Consider the following 25,663-nt stretch of genomic DNA (forward strand, 5'->3'; position numbering starts at 1 on the left):
CATATTTATATATCACACTATAAACATACACATTCTATATACACATATACACATTTATTTTTGTACATAACTACAATTTTGTACAAACACATGCATCCGATAGATATATACCATATACCTACGTGCCCCCATAATATACAGACATATACTATGTGGATAGATCCCATGTTAGGTTCTTGGGCGGAACTGGATGCCGTGCAAGGCCAACCCCACCAGCCGAAGAACTGACCGTTGTGACTCCACATTGTTGGGTACAATGAGTCCATTCGATGAAGCCCCCTAGGAATTAGGCAGCACTTCACCCTCCCCTGCATCAGTGAGGCAAGGGGTAACCGGGAGAGTAGGAATCTATGCCCGCTCTTATCTCTAGGAGGATTTGGGAAACTCTTTGTGGAAGCCTCTCCAGTATTTGAGGGGCTGCCCCGAAGAAGAGGTGTGTGTGTGTGTCAATTTATTCTCCAAAGCACCAGAAGGCAGAAGAAGAAACAACGGATGGGAACTAACCCAAGAGAGAAGCAACCAGGAATTCGGGAGAAACTTCCTCGCAGGGAGGACAATTAACCGGGCGAACAGAAGTTGCCTCCGGAAGTTGCCGGTCACCGGAGGTGCTTAAGAAGAGACTGGACAGCCACCTGTCTGAAATAATACAGTCTCCTGCTTGAGCAGAGGGCTGGACTAGAAGACCTTTGAGGTCCCTTCCAGCTCTAGTCTGATGGATCGGTTGATGGTCTGGCCAAAGGCAATCCAGGCTCCAGAGTTTTCCTTTTGCTCAGCCGAGAATATCTCCTCTTCCTCCTCCCCTTTGGGTTAACCCCTTCATTCCTGGCTTCCCCGCTGGTTGGTTGGTCTCTTGGAACCCAGCCTGGCGCCTTAGGCAGCACCAATATCTCCCACCTCTGCCTGGGGTTGTTTTGTTTTTGTTGTTGTTGTTTTTTTGTTACCAAGTCGTGTGAATGTCAACTTTCTGAAAACCAGCTGACTGACTTTGGGCCAGTCCTTCTCTTTCAGCTCAACTCACCTTATGTGGGGTTGTGGTGGTTGTGGCTGTGGGGAAAATAGGAGGAAGGGGTATTAAGTGCGTGTTTGCCACCCGGAGTTATTTATAAAAACAATAATAATAAAGGAAGAATATGAATGAATGAATGAATGAATGAATGGATGGATGGATGGGTGAATGGATGGATGGATGGATGGATGGATGGATGATTTATTGGCCAAGTGTAATTAGACACACAAGGAATTTTTCTTGGTGCAAATGCTCTCAGTGTCCATAAAAGAAAAGATACCTTCGTCAAGAATCATAAGGTGCAATGCTTAATAACTGTCATAAGGTACAAGAAGCAATCAAATCATACTAGGAAACAGTCCGTATAAATTATAAGGATACAAGCAGCAAGGTTAGTCATACAGTCACAAATGGGAGGAGTTGGGTGATAGGAATGATAAGAAGATTAATACTAATAGTAATGCAGACTTAGTAAGTAGTTGGACAGTGTTGAGGGAATTATTTGCTTAGCAGAGTGATGGCGTTTGGGAAAAAAACGTCCTTGTGTCGTTGTTCTGGTGTGCAGGACTCTATAACATCATTTTGAGGGAAGGAGTTGAAATTGTTTATGTCGGGGATGTGAGGAGTCTGTAAATAGTTTCACTCCATTCACTCCGTTCCATTCCATTCCTTCCAATATCTCTCCTCTCCTCTCCTCTTTGTTCTGTTTTCTTCTGTTCTATTCCATTCCATTCCATTCCATTCTATAATAAATCTCCCAGAATTCTCCAACCCAGGGATGCCGGATGCTGTAACTTATCCATACATATCAAACCCCTGGATTTGGAGCATGTGATCATGAAGATGATGTGAGAGGACAGAGGTTCGTTCTCCAAGCTTGTGGGTTGGTTTACGAACGTTTTGTTACCTGGCTAGGTAGCATTTTCAGTGGGTGTGTCAATGGTGGGTCTTGTGATGGGTCAGGTGTGTGTGTGTGTGGGGGGGTGTGCCAGCTGTGACAAAAAGATCGCAAAATCGGGCGTGACTCTCTTAAGCAGCTGGCTTAGCAACAGGAACCTCGTTTCCAATTGTGATTATAAGTTGAGAACTACCTCGACAGAAACGAGGGTCTCTCCATCTTTGCCTCTAAAGGTGCCCCCCCCCCAAAAAAGATGGCTCATTCACTTTTCCTGCCCACGGAGATGTGATTCCCACAATTCCACAACGGTCCCGATTCTCTGATTGTTTTGTTCTGTTCTCTTTTCCGAAGCAAAGAGTTGGCCTCTCTCAGAGTTGGCAAATCATGGTCTTGGAGGTTCTTCTGGCAACTGGTAATGGGTCTGTCCCATCCTTTGCCAACCATTCTGGCGTTTGCAAAGTAAACCATCTGGATGTTGGCAATAGGGGAGACCTTGTAATTCCTCCCTCCCCACCGGGGAACCTCTCCGAGCGTTTACCATGGAGAAATGTCTTCCTCGTGATGCAGAAAGTGCCAGATTCTTGCAGGGATGGCTGGATAAACATCTGGAAGGGAGACAAACAGTTGTGAGCATTCAAAGTGGGAAGTTTAACCAGAAACTCAGAAAACTCAGAAAACTTGTGAGTAGGAGATGAAAAGCAACGGGGCCTAAAGCTACGTGCAGAAGGTTGGTATTACATCTTTCTTTCTTTTTAATAACAAACTAAACAACAAATAAAACCTTCTTTCAATTATACAGTGTGTCAGTTTGGTACATATGTCGTGTGCGCAGTATTTATAAACCTTTCCTCTTAAGTTTACATTCGTATTATATTCTAATCAACATTCTATATCATATTGTATCATCATTATTATATTATCATTAAAGTCTTCATTTCAATTCCAGGCTATCTGTAAGAGCAATTCTCAACTCTTACTAGACTATATTCATATTATATCTGATTCAAAAATAATCAATTATAATGCATCATTACTATTACAATATACTTCAATTTCTTACTCTTCTTTCTAGCCATTCATAAAATAAATCCCAAAGGTTGGTATTGCATCTAGAGAGCTACTGCCACATCCAGTCCAAAATTGCATTGTTGATCACACAACTGTGGAAAGCGGTGACATTCGGGGCACACACTTACAGATCCGTGAAAAAGTATTTATCTGTCAGCCTTCAAGACTCCTTTGTGCTGCTTATCTTTTCAGCTGCCATAGTAACAGGGGGAGGGTGAATCAACTGGCCTTTGTGGGGTGGGAAGTGTGCTGGGAAGGCTTTAGAGAACGAACTGTCTAACTTGGGGAAAACTGTATTGTTTATGCTTCCTTGCTTGCTTACTGCGCAACTGCAGCTCTTTATCAAACCAGGCCAAGGTCAACGGCCAGATGTCTGCATCACCACCTGAAGAAGCCCCACGTGACACTACATACATCTTCAATTGGAGGAACTATTTGAGCTATTGTGGGTGGGAACGTTGCTATCACTTCGTATATGTGATTTCTGTGCGTAAATTTTCAGATCTAGAATCCTTTTGATGCTACCACTTGATTTCCAGTAAAAGTCCTTTTCTCTATAACAATGGAGTCTAAGGGTGTCTTTCTTGGATTTTGAAGGGAGCACCATCTGACATTATCACCCTTTGGATTTTGCTACTGAGAGTAATCCAAGATTCCTGAGGCACCTGTGTTTTCATAACTTCACTTAGGAAATAAATGAAGCCCACCATAGTATATTACAAGGGCCTGCCTGAAACTCTGATAACATTTGGTGGGAAAGCTGTACAAAAAAAAATCTAGAAATTCGAATAAGGGGAAATCTTCCTTCTCCGTGGAATGAATCTGAGTTATTTATGACTGACTTTCTTCTCCCTGTGGTTTTAATTATCCTGGTTTTATTCATTTTTCTTGAAGGACACGTCCATGTAGGAGCATTTACAAGAACCAGCCAAAAGTTCATTCATTTATGTACCCGTCGCAAATGTTGGACTACGATTCCCATAAAGGCCAACCCAAGTCTGATCTAGCGCCCCTCCCCTTCCAGCTCTCAACATCTGGATCACGGACATTTTTTAACAGTTGGAATCCAACCCAGGTGGAGGACGTCGAGTTGGGGGCAACCAAGTTGGGTCCTCTCTTGCAACACTCACCCATCTCGCTCAAGACGCCCCTTTGGTTGGTGGATGGGCGCGTGATCTGCATCGTCTTTCTCACAAGCCACATTCTTCTGGGCAGCATGCAGCTTACCAACTCTCTCCTCTGGCGATGGAACCCACCCAGGCGTGTCTTTCACCTGTCCGTCCTTCAACCAGCTGCGCTGCAGGGCAACGATGTCGCTCATGTGTTCCTACAGGGAAGAGTATAGAATTTGCAGGGACTCCTTTACCTTTTTTTATTTTTATTTTTAACCTGTTTGGCTGCATTGTCCCCAAAGGTGCCTTTTATCCCCCAAGAGGCAATTGGACTTTCTGGTTTTTATTTGAAGAGGTTTTGCTTCTCATCCAAGAAGCTTCTTCACTATTCTGACCGAATAGTGGGGAACGGAAGGATTCGTGCTCCTTGCAGACAGTTGGTCATTTGCATCCTTTTTTTACGGAGTCGTTGAGGCCACTTGGAGATTTATCTGTGTCTTCAGGGTCAAAGAGGCCATCAAAGTCCAAATTGAACAGCCCTCCCTCAACAGAGGGGGAGGGACTCGACATCATCTATCTCCAGTCTACAAAACAGACTTTTCAGCAGTTCCAAGAAGGCTCCACCCCCTTTTGCACCACTCAGGTGACCCCGAGGACACGGAGAAACATCCAAGGGGCCTCAACACCTCTCTAAAAGGATGCAAATGACCAGCTGTCTGTAAGGAGTATCAATCCTTCCCTTCCTCATCATCCAGTCAGAGCTGAAGAAGCTGCTCGGATAAGAAGTGAAACATCTTCAAAGAAAAAAACAGAAAGTCCTGTTACCTCTTGAAAAATAAATCACCTTTTGGGTCAACCATGACCTGGACGTCTGAAAAACTCCACAGATACTTGGCAGCATTGTTTTCCAATGGGAATTTCCATCTTTTTTGGGAAGAAAATCGTAGGGCTGAGTGTCTAAAGTTGCCCGGAGTTACCTTAAAGGCTTTTACCACGTACTTGTGTGCAACAAGGTATAACTATCCTCGCCTCCAAAACCACCTGTTGTGCCCCTGGTGGAGACTGAGGGAGAGGAGGAACAGCTGACAGGGAGTGGAGTTGTGGCTCCGGAGGTTGTGGAGGAGGCTGGGGAAGGGCAGAGGCCGGCTGGGCAGCCAGAGGAGGACCCAGGCCCATCCCCTCTCCATCCTAGGGCACGCAGGGAGGAGAGGATAAGGGAAAGACATGGTCTACTCGGGAGAAGAGGGGCTTTGATCTCTTCATGGGCTGCAGCTGTGACAACTGAATAAGAGGACAGACATGCATACGGGCCAGTGCTGGAAACAAAGCGTGGAAATAGCTCTAGTTTATTGTTCCTCTCTGAGTTTGGCGTCCTTCCCAGTGTGTGTTCTGATATCTGTGGGACGTCTTCAAGCCCTTATCTTGCCTGATTTGTGTTGTTTTTTTACTCTTTATAATTTAAACAGCATTTTTTTCCCTTCTTGTAACAGTTTGTGTGGGAAGGATATTTGGAGCCTGGAAGCAAAATGAAGCAATAAAAGGGGCTTCACCTGTTTTTTTGGGGACTGTGTTTATTTTGTATCCCACCTGGGTCATCACAGCACCAATGCATCCAAGCAAATCCCAAAAGCGAAGGTATCCCACGGCTCCAACTACCTGGGCTTAAGGAGTCGACTCACCTGAACCAGCCGCTCTTTCAGGGCTTCCAGAACAGACCGACTTTCCAGGTGAAGCTGCTCTTCCTGCTGCCTCAACTCCACCTCCTGAAGCACGGGAAAATTCAAGCGATTACACGACTTGGGAAAGTCGAGAACGGATCAGAAAAGGAAGCACTCCGGAGTAACTCCGCTAACCTCCTCATGACAGACCAGACCAGCAGCTGCCTCCCGCTCACCTTCTCTCTCTGGATCTGGGAAATACGCTGCCTTCGCCGCTCAAGCTCGTGGTTGAGATCCTGGATGTAACTCTGAATTTCTTCCTTCACCTCTCGCAGGGCCTGGAGGGCAGCGCCGGAAGAGAGAGGAAGGACACCTCTGGGAAAGAAGGAAACACACGGCGGTGGAGCTCGCCTTTTGTGCAATTACGGGGCATTGTGACAGCATTTTAGGGTATCTGCGGGCGGTCCCACTTAATGACTATCTTGCTTAGATGGAAATTTTGGGCTCAGTTGTGGTTATAAATAGAGGACTATCTGTATTTGATTTGTTACTTGAATTTTGCATTATGCTAGACCTTAAGCAGGAGTACTTATACCAACCCTTCCATCCTCCCTCCCTCCCATTCATCCTATTTTCTCCTTCCTTCCTTCCTTCCTTCCTTCCTTCCTTCCCTTCCCTTCTCTCCCTTCCATTCATCCTATTTTCTCCTTCCTTCCTTCCTTCCTTCCTTCCTTCCTTCCTTCCTTCCTTCCTTCCTTCCTTCCTTCCTTCCTTCCTTCCTTCCTTCCTTCCCTTCCTTCCCCTCTCTCCCTCCCATTCATCCTATTTTCTCCTTCCTTCCTTCCTTCCTTCCTTCCTTCCTTCCTTCCTTCCTTCCTTCCTTCCTTCCTTCCTTTCCTTCCTTCCTCCCTCCCTACCCATTCATCCTATTTTCTCCTCCCTCCCTCCCTCCCTCCCTCCCTTCCTTCTCAGATTGCTGGGGGGCAAGTGGCTGACTCTGTAAACAGCTTAGAGGGCTGTAAAAACACTGTCAAGTGGTCAATAAGTCTAAGCGCTATTGCTATTCCTGGAATCCCCTATTAAGAAGTACGTCTCTAGAAAATTGGCTGCACTCTTAAAACACCCCAGAAAAGGAAAACTCCGCTCTTCTACCTGCACAGCAGGTGAGGCCGCAGGGCTGCCTTCTCAGGAAGGACCTCCTGGAGCTGCTGACATGCTATGGCAACCTGAGTGGCCCAAAAATGATCCATCTGGTCAGCCTGGGCCTGAGCTTCCTGCTCCCGGAGGGACATCCGGCTGCATTCTGCTTGTAGATGTTCTTCACCTTCTTCCATCTGTTGCAGCTTCGTCCTCATTTCTTCTCTTTCTTGCATCCTTTCCTGGGGGAGAAAAAACACACAAGACCTGAATCAGAGAGGCTCAGCAGACGGGTTTCTCACTGCTGCGACAGAGGCGAGGCTGGTTGTCACCTTTAAAGCCCTACCTGGCTTGGGGTCGAGTTACCTGATGGGCTCTTCACCTTGCCATTCAAATAGGGGTGGGGAAGGAGGAGGGGGGTCAGCAATCCAATTAATGCACCCATAGAAAGCAGAACTCTGAGGCAGGTAGATCCGGTTTTATTGGCTACATCGTATTGGTGTTCCGACCCAAGCCCTTTTCCAATAAAACAAACACGAACCAAAGGGAACAGAAACCTTTTAATGATTCTTGCAAATCCCCAGTTAAAAGGCTGCTGCAAACTAGTTAACTTTGATAAGCACGAGCCTCGCCAAAACTGTGCGAGGCTGCCAAGAATAACAGATAAGTTTACCTGGAGATATTTTACAATACAAGAGTCTTCAAATACCAACTAAGATACTGCAACGTCCACGAGGCTGAGTTTCAAAACGTCTTTGCTTCCTGCAAAGAACGTCCGATTCACAGCTGGCTTTTATCTTTTTGAAGGAGGGGCCATTACCTTGCAGCCTTACTCCCAAGTCGCCTCTGCTGCTGCAACTGCTCTTTCCTATGAGCAACCCTGCGCATGCGCGCACTTGCCACAGGCTCCTCGGGAACCTCCTCATCGCTGCTGCCAGCCCCCACAATCTCTGAAGGCAGCAGTCCATTCCCTGATGGTCCTGACCCCTCGTCTGAGTCCTCGCTCTCCTCAGCCGTCTGCACCTGCTGCCGGCTAACCACAACAATTGGTCAGCTAGAAAGGTTTGAGACCCAAGCGCCACGTGACTGGGTGAGCCCCCGTCCTCAGCTCAGCTCCTGCCCACCTAGCAGTTCGAAAGTATGCAGACGCGAATAGATAAATAGGTACCACTTCAGTGGGACGGTACAGCGCTCCGTGACGTCATGCTAGCCAAATGACTGCAGAAATATCTTTGCTGGCTCAACGGTCTTGAAATTCTTCCTGTATGCGGGGGGGGGGGGGGTTGTTGTCTCACCTGCTCCAGCTCCTCTCGCAGCCTCTGAAGAGCTTCATCCTTTTCCTTCTGCAGCCCAACCTGGAGTTCTTCCAGGTTGGCTCGTTTCTCCTCTTCCAACAAACGGGCCTGGTTCTCCAAGCCCTCGATCTTCTGAAATACAAAATGCCCCCGATGGGCTGTTCTCACTCCTGCCTTGCTATCTATCCCATGGGTTCTTTGGTTGAGTACCCCAAGGAGCCAAGGGAGGGAGGGGGGAGATCCCTGGTTCTCTACCAAATACAGGCAACCATGACTGTAGACTTCCTCTCACCGTCCCGCTGGGCATTCAGAGGAAGACCCAGGCCCACCCTCTCTGCACCCTAGGGCACGCAGGGAGGAACAGAGAAGGGAGCAATGTGGTTTACGGGGGAGAAGGAGGCCCTGATTCCCTTCATTAGCTGCACTGGGAAAACAGGATAAAAAGGGCGGCTGCACACAGAACCTTGCTGGAAGCAAAGCGTGCATCATCTTTGTTTGTCAGGTCAGTCCTGTGACAGTCCCTCAAATATTGGAAGGCTGCTCTCCTGTCTCCCCTGGTCCTTCTCTTCCCTAGACTAGCCAGGCCCAGTTCCTGCAACCGTTCTTCATATGTTTTAGCCTCCAGTCCCCTCATCCTCCTGGTTGCTCTGCAGGGCTAATCTTCCTGATCCAAAGACACTTGGTACCTGATGCCACCCACCAACCTGGTGACCCGGCTCAGCCGAGAGATGCTCACCTGACGGAGGTCACCTGCTTCATTCCGTAAAGCACGGTTGAGTTTCCTTTCCTTCTCCAGGGCTCTCTGGAGATCTGCCTGCCTCCTACGGTCCTGCTCCCCCAGGACCTCTCGTTGCCTCTGGAGGGCTGCCTGGGCCTTCGCTTCCCATTTCTTCTGCTCCTGGTGCAGCGCGTCCTGCGCCTGAGACGGACACACAATGGGACCAACAAATGAACAGCGTAAGGTTGGGGCCCAGGAGGGACTGAAAGAGTTGTGCAGCCTTGGTGACTTTCCCAGCCACCATGAAAAACATCAGCACTTCCAGGGGTGACTGACAACTGGAGCAGAGGAATAGTAATTATTATTATTATAATAATAATAATTATTATTATTAATAATAATAATTAATAATAATAATTGCATATTATATATCACACTATAATCATACACACACATTTCTTGTTTGTTGGTTTTTGTTGATTGTTGTTGATTGTTGTTTATTGTTTGTTGTTTGTTGTTTGGTTTATTTGGTTGTTTGTTGTTTGTTGTTTATTTGTTTGTTATTTGTTGTTGTTTGTTATTTGTTGTTTGTTGGCTGGTTATTGTTTGTTGTTTGTTGTTTATTGTTTGCTGTTTGTTTCTTGTTTATTTGTTTGTTGTTTGTTTGTTTGTTGTTTATTGTTTTGCAGGTCACTGGAGGTGTTTAAGAAGAGAGTGGACAGCCACCTGTCTGAAATAATATAGTCTCCTGCTTGAGCAAGGGGCTGGACTAGAAGACCTTTGAGGTCCCTTCCAGCTCCATTCCCATTCAAAGATAGCGGATTCCTGCAGAGACAGGGATTGAACTGAACGATCTCCAAACTCCGTCTCATGCCACGATTCTGGGACCAAGATGCTAACGAGGAAGAAAGCCGGAAACACGGCCTGCGATCCAACCTACCACCTCGTTGGCCTTCAGGGCCGCTGCCTGCTTCTGCATGGCTTCCTGCAGCTGGATGACTTCTGCCTCTCGCTCCTGGGATGGAAAGGAGAGAAAGAGAGAGGAAAAAAAATACTATCCTGTCTGGATTTACACAACACACTCAACCCAGGTTAAGGAAAGCCAATTGCTACATTCACCCACCTACCCAACCTGCTTTGCTGAGGGGGTTCAGGTTCAGGTGACTAATTGAACCGCTGCATTGATTCGCTCAACAACCGCAGCAAGTAAGGCTGTAAAAATGCGGCAAAAGTTTCTCAACAGCTGTCTCACTTAGCAACGGAAACGTTGGGCACTGCTGTGGACATAACTCAAGAACTCCCTGTAATTACCTTTAGGATTTTTTGTAGATCTTCAATTTCCTTCTGGAAAGTGACAGCTTGTTCCTGAAGAGCGCTGGCTTTAGCCACTTCCGAGCTCTCCACACACTGAGAAACAGAACAAGAAACAATTAATAGATTCACAGAGTCGGAAGGGACCTTGTAGGTCATCTAGTCCAACCCCAACCCTAGCAGGTGTCCCTACACCATTTCTGACAGATGGCAGTCCAGACTCTTCTTGAAAGCCTCCAGGGATGATACTCCCACAACTTCTGAAGGCGACTTCTGTTCCATCAGTTGATGGTTCTCACTGTCAGAAAACGTCTCCTTATTTCCAGGTTGAATCTCTCCTTGGTCAGTTTCCATCCATTGTTCCTCGTCTGGCCTTCAGGTGCCTTGGAAAATAGCTCCACCCCCTCCTCCTCTCTGTGGCAGCCCCTCAAATATTGGAAGGCTGCTCTCCTGTCTCCCCTGGTCCTTCTCTTCCCTAGACTAGCCAGGCCCAGTTCCTGCAACCGTTCATTGCAGGTTTTAGCCTCCAGTCCCCTCATCATCCTGGTTGCTCTTCTCTGCCCTCTTTCTAGAGTCTCAACATCCTTTTTATAGTGTGGTGACCAAAACTGGATGCGGGATTCTAGGTGTGGCCTTACTAAAGGCTTTAATTAAAACAATTAAAACAGCCTTGACCAATCTTTAGGAGACAAGCTGACAACAACCTCTCCTTTTGCCTCTGGGTGGCCCATCTCTTCTGTGGGTTCCATTCCTTTCCCCGCCTCTCCACAATCTCTCACAATTCCCAGAGCCTTCAAGATGCCAGGTGGATGGATACCTCTTGTAAAGCCCGGTTCTCTTGTAGCTTCATCTCTTCTCTTAGCTTGCAGAGCTCTTTCTCCTTGCAAGAAGACAGGAGGAAAAAAATATATATGACTTTACCCATTCGTGGATGGGCACAGAACATAGAATAATGGAGTGGAAAGGAACCTTGGAGGTCTTCTAGTCCAACCCCCCGCTTGAGAAAACCCACTAAGGAAGAATAAAGATAACCTTTTCCTGAAATGCCTCCTGTTGAACCTTCTTCAGCTGTTGTTGATGTTCCTTTTTCAGGCTCTGGACAATGCCTTCCAGGGCTTCCTTTTCCACCTCCAAGCCTGAGAGGTTCTCGTGCATCCTGGCTATTTCCAGATCCTTTTGGGACAACAGAGCCTGCAAAAAACCAAATCCTCAGTCCTGCTCCTAGATCTGAGATCCCACCTTGCAAACCATGCCAGCCCCTCCTGTTGTCAGTCAGGTTCATTCCCACATCTGGAAAACCTCAGGGAACTCCTGAGGTTACTGGATCCAGAGATGGAAGCTGAAGGCCGGGCAAGAAGGAACGGGGTGGAAACCCCACGGGTGAGCCAACTTGGAAATGAGGAATTTTAAGAACAATCAACCCGTGGAACGGCTTTGCCTCCAGAAGTTGTGGGAGTTTCATCCCCGGAGGCTTTCAAGAAGAGACTGGGCTGCCATCTGTCAGAAATGGTGTAGGGTTTCCTGCTTGGGCAGGGTGCAGGGTTGGACTAGATGTTCTCCAAGGTCCCTTCCAATCTGTTATTCTATATTCAGTGAGACAGCTTGTCTTCGGAGGTTGTGGGAGCTTCATCCCTGGAGGCTTTCAAGAAGAGACTGGACTGCTATTTGTCAGAAATCGTGCAGGGTCTTTTTGGGCAGGGGGTTGGAATAGATGACTTACGAGGTCCCTTCCAACTCTGTTAATCTGTCTGTCTGTCACTTTGGATGTCTACTCTTAAAAAAACAACAACCGAGTTTTAATCAATTTTTCCAAAACAAAGGGGAAAAAAAGCTCTTTTCAGTGTACAACATAATTCCAGGTCACCACTTTTACATGCAAATATGACAATAATTATCTATTCATTTTCTACATTCGACTTCCTATCTTATCCATTTTTAACTTAATTCTATTATTACCTCTCCATTCCAAGTTTTACATAAGAAAAGGAACAAACAAATTAATCCTGTTCACTAATATTACTTTCATTCTAAACATGTTCTCAGCTCATTTCAATTTATTTCAAATATTTCTTAAACATTAACGTTTCTCTTAAGCGTGACCTTTTCCGTGGCACTCTTTTCTCGTTTGAATCACTAGTAATTCCCATATCTTCATACTTATTACACCTTTTAATTCTTTCAACTGTCAGATTTGCAATTCCATCGCATATTCTTTCCACAGATTAACACAAGCTTTTACATACAAAATAGAACATAAATTTCCTCTCCCCTTTGACTAATTTGGGAGTCTCACCTCAGTGGTTTAGATATGTAGAGACTTTTGACGTCTATTGAGTGATCTGGGGAAAAGTTTTTTTAAGGACTGAAAAAATGGGACTTGGGGACCCCTGAAGCCAGCGGATGTTCCCCTATTAAAGATCCGGGGGGGGGGGCATCCCTGGCTGAAGGGAAGAGAGAAAAGCCCCCTCCCAGGTGTGCATCTTTCCTCACCTCCACCTGCAGGGCTCCGTACTTCCTGCCCTGTCGCCGGAGCGAGCTGAGCTCTTCCTCCAGTTCCACGACTTCCTTCAGGTACATCTCCCGCTTATATTCCAGCAGCACCAGATCAGCCCTGCAGGAGGGAAGAAGGACGTAACAGAATAACAGGGTTGGAAGGGACCTTGGAGGTCTTCTAGTCCAACCCCTGCTCAAGCAGGAGACCCTATATCACTTTGGACAAATCTCTCCTTAAAAGCTTTCTGGAGGCAAGTTGTTCCTCCGGTTAATTGTTCTGACTGTCAGGAAATTCCTCCGTCGTTCTAGGTTGCTTCTCTCCTTGATTAGTTTCCACGCTTTGCTTTCTTGTCCTGCCTTGTGGTGCTTTGGAAAATAAGATGCCCCTCAAATGTTGGAAGACTGCTATCGCATCTTCCTTAATCCTTGTTTTCTCTAAACCAGACATACCCAATTCCCGCAACCATTCTTTGTAACTTTTACTCTCCTTTATAGCATAACACTTAGACTTATATACTGCTTCACAGTGATTTACAGCTCTCACTAAGGAATTTACAGGGTCAGCTTGCTGCCCGCCACAACACTCGGGGTCCTTAAGCCATGTTTACTACCTTGTCTCTCTGGCAATGGGTGCCAAACATCTGCCTCAGGGTTGCCCTCTTCATTTTCCATACTTCTAATAAATATCGGCTGAATGATACCTGGTCTTCTCCACTTTATCCTGGTGTTCTTCCATTTGCAATTCCAGTCTCCTCGCCAGCTCCTGGCGCTCCTGTGGGGCTTCCTGAAAATTTTCCAGCTCCAGAGCCACATGCTGGGAGGAGAAAGAAGAGGAGGAGGAGGAGGAGGAGGAGGAGGAGGAGGAAGAGGAGGAGGAGGAGGAGGAGGAGGAGTTGGAGTGGGTTGTTTGAGTAGAAGAAGGAGAAGGAGAAGAAGAAAGGAGGAGGAGGAGGAGGAGGAGGAGGAGGAGGAGGAGTGGGTTGTTTGAGTAGGAGAAGGAGAAGAAGAAAGGAGAAGGAGAAGAAGAAGGAGAAGAAGAAGAAGAAGAAGAAGAAGAAGAAGAAGAAGAAGAAGAAGAAGAAGAAGAAGAAGAAGAAGAAGAAGAAGAAGAAGAAGAATAGTAGTAGTAGTAGTAGTAGTAGTAGTAGTAGTAGTAGTAGTAGTAGTTAGCTTCATGTTGAGTCTACCTCTGTGATTCTCGAGGTACCCCCTTCCTCCCACTACCAGCATGTCCTGAATAGACCTGGTTTAGGTTGTAGTTTCCTGCTGTGGCTTCCTTCCAGTTGGGAGCCCACCTCCTGAAGTGGCTAGAAGTCCTTTTTGGACTGGCCAGCTGTGCAAACGCCTCTTCATCTACACCAAAGACGCTGGAACTCGAGGACCTAAAAAATAAAAATAAAAGCATCAGATCAGTAGGGCGTGATGACGTTGTCTCTGTTAAGACCGACAAAGCACCTGAAGAGGCAGGACAAGAAGCAACGGATGGAAACTCATCAAGGAAAGGAGCCAACCTAGAACGAAGGAGGAAGTCAACTAAGGTTTGAATGCCTGGTATGTGGAACTCCAGCCTCAGAGGAAATGCACACACACACACACACACACACACACACACACACAGGCTAGTACGTCTCCAAGGCTTCCCCCTTTGGCCTCAGGTGCTTTCGCGGTCTCTACTTTTCCCTTTGCCCTGGGATACTCACCTCCAGGGGTTTCTTGCTGGCACCTGGGGCTTCTTCACATCAGGGCCATCAGCAGCTGGGGGAAAGAGGCCTGATTTAGTCCAGATTTCCAGAAAAGAGAAAAGCTCCCAACCCAAGAACCGCCTTTGAGAAAAAGACTGCAGGGAAGACCCTCCTCCCATCTAAAACACAGAGAGAAATCAAAAATGATTCAGAACGCATCTTCTCCGGAAGCCAACTGTCAGTTAAGCAGGGATTCACACCGGACAAACAAGCAAGCAGAAAGCCATCCGAACCAATGAACTAGCAAGGAGAAAACTCACACCAACCCTAGGAAAGCAAGCCACTGTATAGGGAGCAAAACAAACCCCCCCACAGTGACTCACGTTGATGATGTTACTTGGCTGGGTAATGAAATGTCTGTAAACAAAACTACTCAGCGAGCCCCAAGGATTCCACAGACCAACCGACAGCTATAGGGATTCTCTTCTATGCGCATGATAAACAATGGCGGCCAAATTGTCCTGCCCAACTCACTTTCTCCCCTCTCTGGAACTTCACCACGGACGTCAGCGCTCAAAGCAACAGCCCAGGTCTCCCTCAGTCTTCTGGCCAACGCTGGAGTCTTCTCCGCATCCCTTGGGCCATAAATGACTCCAGGATCCATCCCCAATTCAGGTGGCGTCAGCCTCTCCTTTCCGCCAAGGAGTTTGGCTTTTGGAGGATAGAGGGAGTGAGGATCTTCTCCATCAAGACGTAAGCAGTGACTTCTGAAGCATCCTCCAAGGGTTTCTCCACCTGGCTGGTCCATTGAGGGCTTCTCAAGATGGTTGGCCTTTGCTCTCCTCGGTGGGACCGTAATTTTTGATGAGGTTTTTCTGGCCGATGTAGGATCTCCAACAACCAACTGATGCTTTGCGCTTCTACCGGTAGTTATGTTCTTCCTCGGTTCAGAAGATCGCTCTGGTCCTTTCCCTCCTCGTTCTAATTCCAATCCACTAATCCTAGAGAATCCACCTTCTTCTCTTGCGCTCTGGAGTCTGGCGTGATGGCTCCTCTTCCATGGCTGGCCTCCCCTTCCTATATCCGTCCCACTGGAGCTCTTGACAGAACAGTTCTGCCTAAGCACAGAGCCTTTTTCTCGTGGGGCTTCCACGTTCTTGACTCCATCTTGAGGAAGACTCTGGAGGGGACCTTCTCTGGAATGAGGAGCCAATTCTTGGCTCCGTTTCTCCTTGGACGCTTCTGCTGGCCAACGCTGGCTTGTCGACTCCAATTTGGGAGAATCCGAATCAGGGTGGAGAGATCTGAAAGTTGGACAAGGACCAGCCATCTCATTAGATGTGGGTGGCCTCAAATCTCTGGGGCCCGAGGCGAGACCAGAAGGTGCCTCCTCTTCATCGGAGCTCAGCAGCAGATTCACCAGGCCTTTGTGGAACTCATTGGCCAAGTCTTCAGTGCAAATGGACTCTGATCCGCTCGGGGCCTCCTTTGAGTCAGGGAGCTGCAGCTGCCACTCTCTGCAGTCCATCTCCCAAGAGGTCATGTCTCTGTCCCCACCTGCACTGGTTCTGCAAGGAGAAGGAAGCAAATTGAGGACCTCTGTCTCTGTCAGAACTCATTCTCACGAAATATGATCACCTGAAGTGCTGATACCACTTTATAAGGCCTTGGTAGAACCAAATGGCATTCAGTTTTGGTTGCCACAACGTAAAAAAAGATGAGAATAGAATAGAATGGAAGGGAATGGAATGGAATCAGAAAGACTGGACTGGACTGAACTAGACTAGAATAGACTAGACTAGACTAGACTAGACTAGACTAGAATAGAATAGAATAGAATAGAATAGAATAGAATAGAATAGAATTCTTTTATTGGCCAAGGAATTTGCTCTCAGTGTGCATAAAAGAAAAGATCCATTCATCAAGAGTCAAGAGTCATCAGGTGCAACACTTAATAATAGTCATGGGGTACAATAAGTGATCAAATCATACTAGGAAACAGTCCATATAAATCGTAAGGATGCAAGCGACAAGGCAGAGATGCCGCTTTGGGACGGGATCCCCCGGCTTTCCTGCCAAAGTTGCCCTTCATTTGCGGCTGGACCCAGCTTCCTTCGAGGAGCAGGGTTTTTTATTCATTTATTTTATTTTTATTTGTCAATTGCTTACAAGATAATAGGTATAAGTAAAAACATAGTTATGAATACATGGATACATATAAGAAAAGTTAAAACAAAAAATACAAAAGAAACATTAGCCGCGCACGTGCGATTGGATCCGGTTCTCTGGGCTGGGCAACTTTTCTTCAGGATGGAGAGGACCGACGAGACGCAAGCGGGGGAGGGGGGCGGGGGGGGCGGAAACACCCGCAGCAAGGGAGCAAAGAATCGCGGCGACTCACCGGCTGCTTGCAAGTCCCGCCGCGCATCGCTTCGCCCGGCGAAAAGCTTAGTTTGCAACCGTGGAACGTACCGGGCCGGGGTTGCCTAGCGACCCTGGAACGCGCAGCGGCTCCGGCGCTCCCATTGGCGGAGAGGCTCGTCCGTTGCCTAGGAACGGCCATACGGCGGACTCTCAGAAAGAGCCGCGGGAAGCAACCTCGTCTCTCTCTCTCTCTCTCTCTCATATCTATCTATCCATCCATGCATAATTTATCATCTTTATCACCTATCATCTCTATCATCTATCATCATCTTTATCATCTTTCTCTATCATCTATCTATATCAATCTATCTATCCATCCATCCATCATTTCTCTATCATCTTTATCACCTTTATCACCTATCATCTCTATCATCTATCATCTTTATCATTTCTCTATCATCTATCTATATTTTTCTATCAATCCATCCATCCATTATTTCTCTATCATCTATCATCTGTCTCTATCATCTCTTTATCATCTTTCTCTATCACCTATCATATATCTCTATATCTCTATCCCTCATTTCTCTATTATATCATCTCTTTATTATTTCTCTATCTTTTCTCTATATCTCATTTCTATCATCTATCATCTCTATTATTTATCATCTATATCATTTCTCCTATCATCTCTTTATCATCTTTACCATCTATATCCATCCATCCTTCCTATTCTATCCTATCCTCATTATCTGTCTGTCCATCCGTCCATCCATCTTTTCTTTATCATATATAATCTCTATCATATATCATCTCTTCATCTATTATTTATCATTCATCCATCCTTCCTTCCCTTTGCTTACTTTTCTTCCTTCCAACCCACCTATCTATCTATCCATCCATCCATCATTTCTCTATCATCTATCATATTTATCACCTTTATCACCTATCATCTCTCTCTCTATATATATATCATCTATCATCTGTCTCTATCATCTCTTTATCACCTTTCTCTATTACCTATATCTCATTTCTCTATCATGTATCATCTTTATTATTTATCATCTATCTCTATATCTCATTTCTCTATCATCTATCACCATCTTTATCATCTTTATCATCTTTGTATCTACATCTACATCTATCTATCTATCTATCTATCTATCTATCTATCTATCTATCTATCTATCTATCTATCATCAGTCTCCATCCATCCATCCTCTAGGTCAGAGGTTTCCAAACTTGGCAAGACTTCAAGACTTTAAGACTTCAACTCCACATAGCTAGCTGAGGAATTCTGGGAGTTGAAGTCTACAAGTCTTAAAGTTGCCAAGTTTGGAGACCTCTGACCTTGGTGTTAAAACCGACTTGGAGGCACACAATCAAGACCAACGTTTGGTAAATTGTCTTCATGCCCTTATCCAGCCAGTTGCGACTGTAAGAAAGCCAAGCAGCTCTAATTTGACCCGATTAATCCTCTGATGAGAGACCACCAGGAAATCCAAAAGCCAAAGGGTAGCTTGGGAAGTTGGAAAAACGTCTGAGTTATGAGTAGTTTGAGGTCAAACCTTGTTTCGGTCTATGGGTCATGAACAAAGCAGAACACTGTCAGAGTTGGAAGGGACCTTGGAGGTCTTCTAGTCCAACCCCCTGCTTAGGCAGGAAACCCTACACCATTTCAGACAAAGGCTTATCCAATCTCTTCTTAAAAACTTCCAGTGTTGGAGCATCTACAACTTTTGGAGTCAAGTTGTTCCACTGGCTACTTGTTCTTGCAGTCAGGGAATTTCTCCTTAGTTCTAAGTTGCTTCTCTCCTTGATGAGTTTCCCCTGTTACTTCTTCTCCTTCTCTTAGGTGTTTGGGAGGAAAATCATGGGGAAATATGTATACTTTTAACCTTACAATATGTGAGAGTAGATGAGCAAGATTTCACCCTGATATTCCAGTGTTAAGGAAACCAAGAAGCAAGCATTACCAGTCATCCAATAAGGCATTAAAGCTATTTCTTGCTTCCTTTCTAACGTACCCCACCCCACTTCCACTGAAATAGGCCTTGAAAAAGACAAGCCAAGCAAGAGAGCCCTGTATCTTTTATTGTTAAACATAATTAAAGCTGAATTGAGAGAAAGAGACAGGAAAACATCACATCCGCTTAAGATTTTTACAATATAAGAAGATCAGGAAGAGAAAAAAAAACCCAGAAATACTATAGTTTGCGGCTCTGAGTTTTGGAGGGTTTTTGGAGTGGAGATGCTGGAGAGACGCAGAGGCGATCCTGTTGAAGAACACAATCCTTGCAGTGTGGCTTGGAATTGCTTTGAAGGTCCAGATGCATGTCTTCGCTCCCGGACATGCTGCATTGTCTAATGAGAGCCGTTGCAAAAATATATATATATATATCCCTAGCTGGACACAGAATAGACACCATGACCAAATCCACATTTTCTGCAATGTAGGTTTCCTATCCCGTAATAACCTCTAAACAAATTGGTTAACCCCGTGTGTCTCAAGCTCAACCATTTTAAGATACAGGAGGCCTTCAGCTCCCAGAATTCCCTAACCCAGAGGTCTCCAACCTTGGCAACTTGTGGACTTCAACTCCCAAAATTCCCTAGCCGACGTCGGGCATTGAAGTCCAAACACCTTAAAAGTTACCAAGGTCGAAAAACATTGGGTTCAAAGATGCGGGTGTTGACGTTGTACAGAATACAGAATAAAATTGAGAGACGAGTAGAATAACAGAGTAACAGAAAAAGCAGATTTGGAAGGGACCTTAAAGGTGTTCTAGTCCAACCCCCTGGCTCAGGCAGGAGATCCTATACTATTCTGGACAAAAGGCTCTCTCCTTTAAAAAAACAACCTCCAGTAATTTTAATTTATTTTGTTTGTACATTGTCTAAACTGCCCCGAACTGAAAACGTCCTTAGGCAGAATAACAGAGTTGGAAGGGACTTTGGAGGTCTTCTAGTCCAACCCCTGCCCTGCCCAAGCAGGGAACCCTAAACCATTCCAGACAAACCAGCTGTCCAGTCTCTTCTTAAAAGCCTCCAGTGATGGAGGGCCCACAAGGCCGTGAGCTTTAAAGAAACCAAAGACATGTTTCCTTCCCTAAATTAAAAACCCTGCCTGAGACAGTTGGCATGCACAGCATTCAAACAGTATCAGGAAAATTCATTTTGTGCCATCGTTCTTCATTTTTCTTTATCCCCAGGAAACATTTTTCCTTTCCTTTTTTTTAAAGAGAAAGGCTTCCCAGTAGAACATCCCTGCCGACTCAATGATACATTTAAGCAATGTTTACAATAATCTTCTCTTATTTATGGGCTCTTGCAGGTGGCATTGCTTGGTACGCCATTCCAGGCAACTTCCTTTTTCCAGAACATTCCTTCTCTGGCAACATTTCTACTCATGCGTGCCAACGGACAAAAGGTTTTCCAAGCAAACCTTGGCTTGGAAAAACTCCAGCCTCGGCTCCATAAAGGCCTCCAGGAATCTGACACCATCCTCAAGCTGATGTTTTCCAGATGTGTTGGCCTACAAGCATCCCTCAATCCCAGCTAGAGTTCCTGTTCACCACGGGAGAAACCCCTGAGAAGGTCAACACATTCAGAGAATGGGGAGCATAGACATGAATTTGCTCTACGGAAGCATTTCCCAACAAGGGAATGCGGACTTCCAACTCCCAGAACTCCCCAGCTGGGGAATTCTGGGAGTTGGAAGTCCGTACACCAGAACGGTTGCTCTAGAACAAGGGTCTTCCAACTTGGCAAGTTGAAGACTTGTGGACTTCAACTCCCAGAATTCCTGAGCTGACATGATTGGAGGAGGAATTCTGGGAGTTGAAGTCCACAAGTCTTAAAGCTGTCAAGTTTGAAGACCCTTTGAATAGATAGATAAAAAGAGGTAGAATGGATAGAGAGAAAGAGATAGAATAGAGGAAAAGAGAGAGAAAGATAGAATAGATAAAGAGAGGTAAAATAGATAGCGAGATAGATTAGATAGATGGAGTAGATCAAGGGTCTTCAAACTTCTCAAGTTTAAGATTTGTGGACTTCAACTCCCAGAATTCCTGAGCTGACATGATCGGAGGAGGAATTCTGGGACTTGAAGTCCACAAGTCTTAAAGCTGTCAAGTTTGAAGATCCCTGGACTAGAAGTTTGACCTACCAAAACTGTTTTGTTTTTCATTCTGGGACAAATCACACCCAACAAATCTACCATCAGCCCCTCTTTGGCCACAATCTGTCAGACAATTTTTGTGCATAGATCCTGAAGCACAACTTGTACTTCCAATCCCACTATTTAATTTTACTTTAAAAATCAACAACAGGGGTTGGGATGGTGAAGATCAAAAAGAGCAGAACATATCTGTACTATAAAAAAAAAAAAGATTCAGACAGAGGGATTATTCTGTCTTCATTTCTCTTGTTTCTTCTACGCACCCATACAAATTTAAACAAAATAATTTTATATATATTTATATATATATTTGTGTACATATATTATAGATATCATACATATAAATTAGAAACAAATAAATAAAGGTTAACGGTATGCTGGCATCAACGGCGAGAGTTACGCCGATGTTCAGTTGCTATTGTTATCCCATATACAAGCGTTTTGTGTGTGTGCGTGTGTGTGTTTGTACAGGTGTACATTTGTATAGCTACCAGGTGTGAGTGTGTAATGGGTCTTTCAGGGTAGGGATTTGTATCCCATATGGATCCTGCCTTTCGCACTCTGGAAGCCAGGAGAGGCAAGACCAGGAGTGGGCTGCTGGGGGCTTGCAGGGGTTTTGGGACAGCCCCCTAGCTAAGATTGTGTGCAGTTGGGAGAATCCCCGCCCCCAAAATCCACTCCTGGCTGGCCCCACCCACTCCTCCCCTCCCCGGAGTCTCCATGGGGCCCGTTTTGGATCCCAGGGTGCGCATGGAGGCTCGAAAAACCGGCCTCCCGGATATTCGTGAAGGCCGGAAATGGGCCCATTTCCAGCTTCCAGGCAGCCTCCGGAGCTTGGGGGAGGCTGTTTTTGCCCTCCCGGAAGCTCAAGGAAAAGACTCGGGAGTCGGGGGAAGATGAAAACATCCCACTACCACCGTGGTGTAGGAGGCTGACTAGGCCATGCCCACCATGGCCACGCCCACTCAGCAACGGGCAGAGAACACATTGCTAAAATTTTTGAAGCCCACCCCTGGGCAAGACCCCCCTCCAATTATTGCTTGTTTTCTTCCCCCAAAAGAGAAATGGACAGTTTCTCAGAGGGCGGTGATGGGATGCCACCTTCAGTAGGGAGGGGGCTTTTCCCGCCCTCGGGGCCCTTTAGTCGCCTGTTTCGTTGGGAGGGGCTTCTCCAAGCACCAGATGTTCAGGGGCCCCTAAAGCAAGCTGGCCCCAGGGAAGGATCAGCTGGACAACTGGGAAGAGGAACCTTGGACAGCAGGAGTCCTCGGCTTTAAGATGGGAAGACTTCAACTCCCAGAATTCCCTGGCTAGCCCTGCTGAGGTTGAGCTGGGCAGGGATAACACCGACGGCAACGGGTTAAGAGTCCCAATGCACCAACTCTGAGCAAGCAGCCAGTGCCACCCGCCCGGATTATTTGGGACTGCAGCCCCCCAGAATCCCCCTGCCAGCAGGGATGCCGGCGAGACCTCCCCAGGGGGCTAACTCTGAGCAAGCAGCGGGTGGAGCTAGGTCTCCAGCGGAGAAAGACAAGAAGAATCGTACCTCAATTCATCCAGTTGCAAATGGGGTGTTTTGCTACAGAGGGTAGCTAGGCTGGTGAACCCAGGATGCCTGAGCTGACCGGAGCCAGAAGGGTTTTTTGCTGGATCTTTTGCCCTTTCCTTCACCTGAGGAAGATCTTAAAACCGCGAGAGAATTCTTGGTTTTTGCACGCAAGGACGGGCACAAATGTGCTTTCTACATACGTCGTCTTTTAAACGACCTCATAATCCCTTGCGGGGTGGAGTCTTGGGCAAATGAATGGAGCTGAGTGTTTACTGGCCAGATGCCCTTCCTGTCGCCAGTGCAGAGTTTTGTTCAGCAGATATTTTCTCATTGTGCCCTGAGAGAGAAACATCTGCCTCTACCTAGGATCGAACTCACAGCCTCCGGATGGTGAGGCGAGAGTTACACCTCCAGGCCACCCCATCACTGTGCTCTCTACATACATGGCATTTGCAAATTGCCCAGGGCATCCCAAAGCTGGCTGGGCATTAACCCAGCCTGCCACTCTCCAGGTGTCCTCTCTAAATCCCAATATTCCATGTTCATGATAAGACTCGGCCAGCAGAACAGTGCAAACTAACCAACAGAGATTTACAAGGTGCTGGAATGGTGAAAACAGGCCATGATTCAACCAACTGAGAAATCCTAAGCAACTGGATCCTCCCCTGCGCTCCCTGGGCTGAGATCTCCGAAGCGAATGAAGGAAAAAGCAGCCAGAAGGCCTGAGGGAACCCAGGTTCTGCTGTAGCTGCCTTCCCTGTTCTCCAAATGTTGAAAAAGGAGAGAGAGAGAGAAAAAAAAAACCCTTTAAAATCCTTCCTTGAAACACAGCCGGCCTGGGAACGGAAAGAATATTTCTCCGCCCTGTGTTTAATACATCTTCAAAAGCAAACATCATATATTTCCAGGATGGGTGCTTCAAAGAAAGCCTAGCTATGCACAGAGTCAGGGTTTGAATCCCTCCAGTGGTGGGATTCAAATAATTTAACTGCCCTAATGATTTCTTCCAACAATCAGTTCACGACACCGCTCAGAAACTTAACAACTGGTTCTGGTGAACCGGCTGAATTCCACCACTGAATCCCTCCGTACCTGGAGAAGAAGGACAGGCTTCCAAAGGGACAAGGTGTTTCCAAAGACCCAGAGAAAGATGACATTTCTCCCCTTGGCAATTCATCACCCCCAAAGAATTTTGAGGGTCCACCCCCCCAAGAGCGTATACGAAGCGGCCTGCGACTTGGGGGAACAGGGATTATCTGCAGATCAAAAGTAGGGTTAATAATTCCCACGTGGAAATGAGAAATCAGAGGGGACGGGGCGGTGGTGGGATTCAAATAATTTAACAACCGTTTCTCGGCCCTAATGATTTCTTCCAACAACCAGTTTGCCAAACTGCTGAGAAACTTAACAACTGGTTCTCCCGAACTGGTATGAACCGGCCAAATACCGGCCGAAAAAATAGTCCTGAAACGCTCGCCGTATCCGATACATGAGGCTCATCTTTGGAACTCGGAGCCCCGGTTAGCCAAACCAAGGCCTCAAAAGGGAAGTTGATTGACACCCCAGAGGCAGGTGTGTGTGAGTGTGTGTGTGTGTTTTTTTTAAAAAAAAAGGAGAGGGAAAAAAAACCCCTGGCAAATGAAAAAAAACAAAACAAAATCCCACCCGTTGTGTCTCAATCCTAATTGGTAAGCTTAAAAAAGTCACTTAAAAAAATCATATGCCATTTTATTAGTGCATAAAATAGCTTTCTTTTTTTTTTTTTTTTTTTGGAATCCCTGTTTGGTTTGCCTCCTCTTACTCTCTCTCTCTTTTTTTTTGTTTTTGTTTTTTTCTTTGCTTTTTGTTTTGTTTGTTTTTGAATTCGGGATTTATTTGAATCTCTGCGCGTTTTTTCTCCGACATGCGGCTGGGGAGGGGGAGGCAGAGGGGGGGGGGGCTACCCCAAAAGGCGCTTCAGCGACCCGGCCCTTCTGTCCCACCGCTGATGTGGAGGCTTCGCCCGGCACCCACGAGCCCAGCTCAGAAGATACTGGGACACTGGCTCCAGTCCTGCTTCTCTTTGCTCTCCCAGTAGCCGCCCTTGTACACGCACATCAGCTCCCCCGTCAGCGGGTCCACCTTCCTCTCAAACCACAGCGGGGTGTAGCCTTTGTAATCCTTGCCTGCAAAGGAAGCAGCGGGGCAAAGCCCCGTAGGTTTCGGTGTTGACATGGCAAAGGCCAGAGGTCCACACCAACTGCCTGGGGTAATTACCATATTTTTCGGGCTGTAAGATGCACTCCCCCCCCGTCCCAAAAAAGTGGGTGTAAATGTCTGTGTCTCTTATAAAGCGAATGTTGCCGAAGCCCCGCCCACCCGCTGGCCTCCACCGTTCGCCCTCTCCCTCCCAGCAATTTGCGTCCTTGCAGCAAATGGCAAACGGCCTGGTTAGCTTCGGCAAAGCCTGATTTAGCACGAGCAGGATTGGTGGTTGGATCAGCCTCTCAGAATACCGATGATCAGCTGTTCCAGGCTGCAGGGATCTGCACCACTCATTGGCGCCATTGCCACCCATTGGTGCTACCACCTATCGCTGCCTTCCCGTGCCCCATTTTCGGTCTGTGCGCATCCCATTTTCGGCTTTCGCATGGCCCATTTGGGGCCCATTCCAGGTGGAATCCGCCTCCTGGATCCATCTCCCGGAATACTGACGATCAGCTGTTCCAGGCTGCGGGGCTTGAAAATGGGGCACGCGGAAGCCGAAAACAGGATACGCAGAGGTAGAAAATGGGGCACGCGGACGCGGCGATAGGTAGCAGCACCGATGGGCAGTGATGGTGCTGATGGGTGGGGCCGGAGCCAATGAGTGGTGCTGATTCCCGCAGCCTTCAACAGCTGATTGTTGGTATTGCAGGAGGCCGATCCAACTGCCAATCAGCTGCTCGTGCTAAACAAGCTGTGCTGAAGCTGAGCAAGCTGTTTGCAGTTTGCTGCAAGGAGCCAAATTGCTGGGAGGCAGAGGCAGTTTGTTTTCTTGTTTTCCTCCCCAAAAGCTAGGCGCGTCTTATAGTCCGGAGTGTCTTATAGTCCCAAAATACGTTAATGCCCCTGGTCTTGGACCCCTCCCCTTCAACAGTGCCTCACTCTAAAACAGGGGCCCACCATCCCTGAGCTACAGCCCGATTGGAACCGGGCTGCGGAAGTGGCGGG

The 25,663-nt window shown here is 46.8% G+C and overlaps 2 protein-coding genes and 1 long non-coding RNA gene across 6 annotated transcripts in view; all 3 read right to left on the bottom strand.

Annotated features, from left to right (window-relative positions):
• Positions 1-102: 102 nt before the first annotated feature.
• On the bottom strand, positions 103-15,939 carry LOC148124621 (uncharacterized). Its single transcript, XM_087913462.1, has 16 exons — positions 14,913-15,939; positions 14,397-14,451; positions 13,940-14,078; positions 13,398-13,510; positions 12,694-12,814; positions 11,236-11,394; positions 11,021-11,083; positions 10,204-10,299; positions 9,833-9,907; positions 8,911-9,093; positions 8,175-8,306; positions 6,895-7,121; positions 5,979-6,117; positions 5,764-5,847; positions 4,103-4,299; positions 103-2,509 (listed from the first exon to the last, which is right to left on the bottom strand). The coding sequence occupies exons 1-16, from the start codon at positions 15,919-15,921 to the stop codon at positions 2,287-2,289; spliced, it is 3,015 nt and encodes a 1,004-aa protein (XP_087769588.1). The 5' UTR covers positions 15,922-15,939; the 3' UTR covers positions 103-2,286.
• Positions 15,940-18,815: 2,876 nt separating this feature from the next.
• The window catches only part of LOC148124622 (uncharacterized), a 125,965-nt gene continuing 119,117 nt past the window's right edge, over positions 18,816-25,663 (bottom strand). Inside the window, exon 2 of the long non-coding RNA XR_015739600.1 lies at positions 18,816-19,319. This is a non-coding gene — a long non-coding RNA (uncharacterized LOC148124622). The remainder of the gene's footprint in view (positions 19,320-25,663) is intronic.
• Positions 24,183-25,663, bottom strand: part of OSBP2 (oxysterol binding protein 2) — a 50,169-nt gene continuing 48,688 nt past the window's right edge. For all 4 annotated transcript variants that reach the window (XM_087913069.1, XM_087913070.1, XM_087913072.1 and 1 more), the window contains one exon: positions 24,183-24,636. In XM_087913069.1, coding sequence (XP_087769195.1) covers positions 24,494-24,636 — 143 coding nt within the window. In that variant the 3' untranslated portion in view covers positions 24,183-24,493. The remainder of the gene's footprint in view (positions 24,637-25,663) is intronic.

The sequence above is a fragment of the Pseudonaja textilis genome, chromosome 15 (genome assembly GCF_049901715.1).
Source record: "Pseudonaja textilis isolate UNSWEBS1 chromosome 15, rPseTex1.2, whole genome shotgun sequence".
Lineage (NCBI taxonomy): Eukaryota > Metazoa > Chordata > Lepidosauria > Squamata > Elapidae > Pseudonaja > Pseudonaja textilis.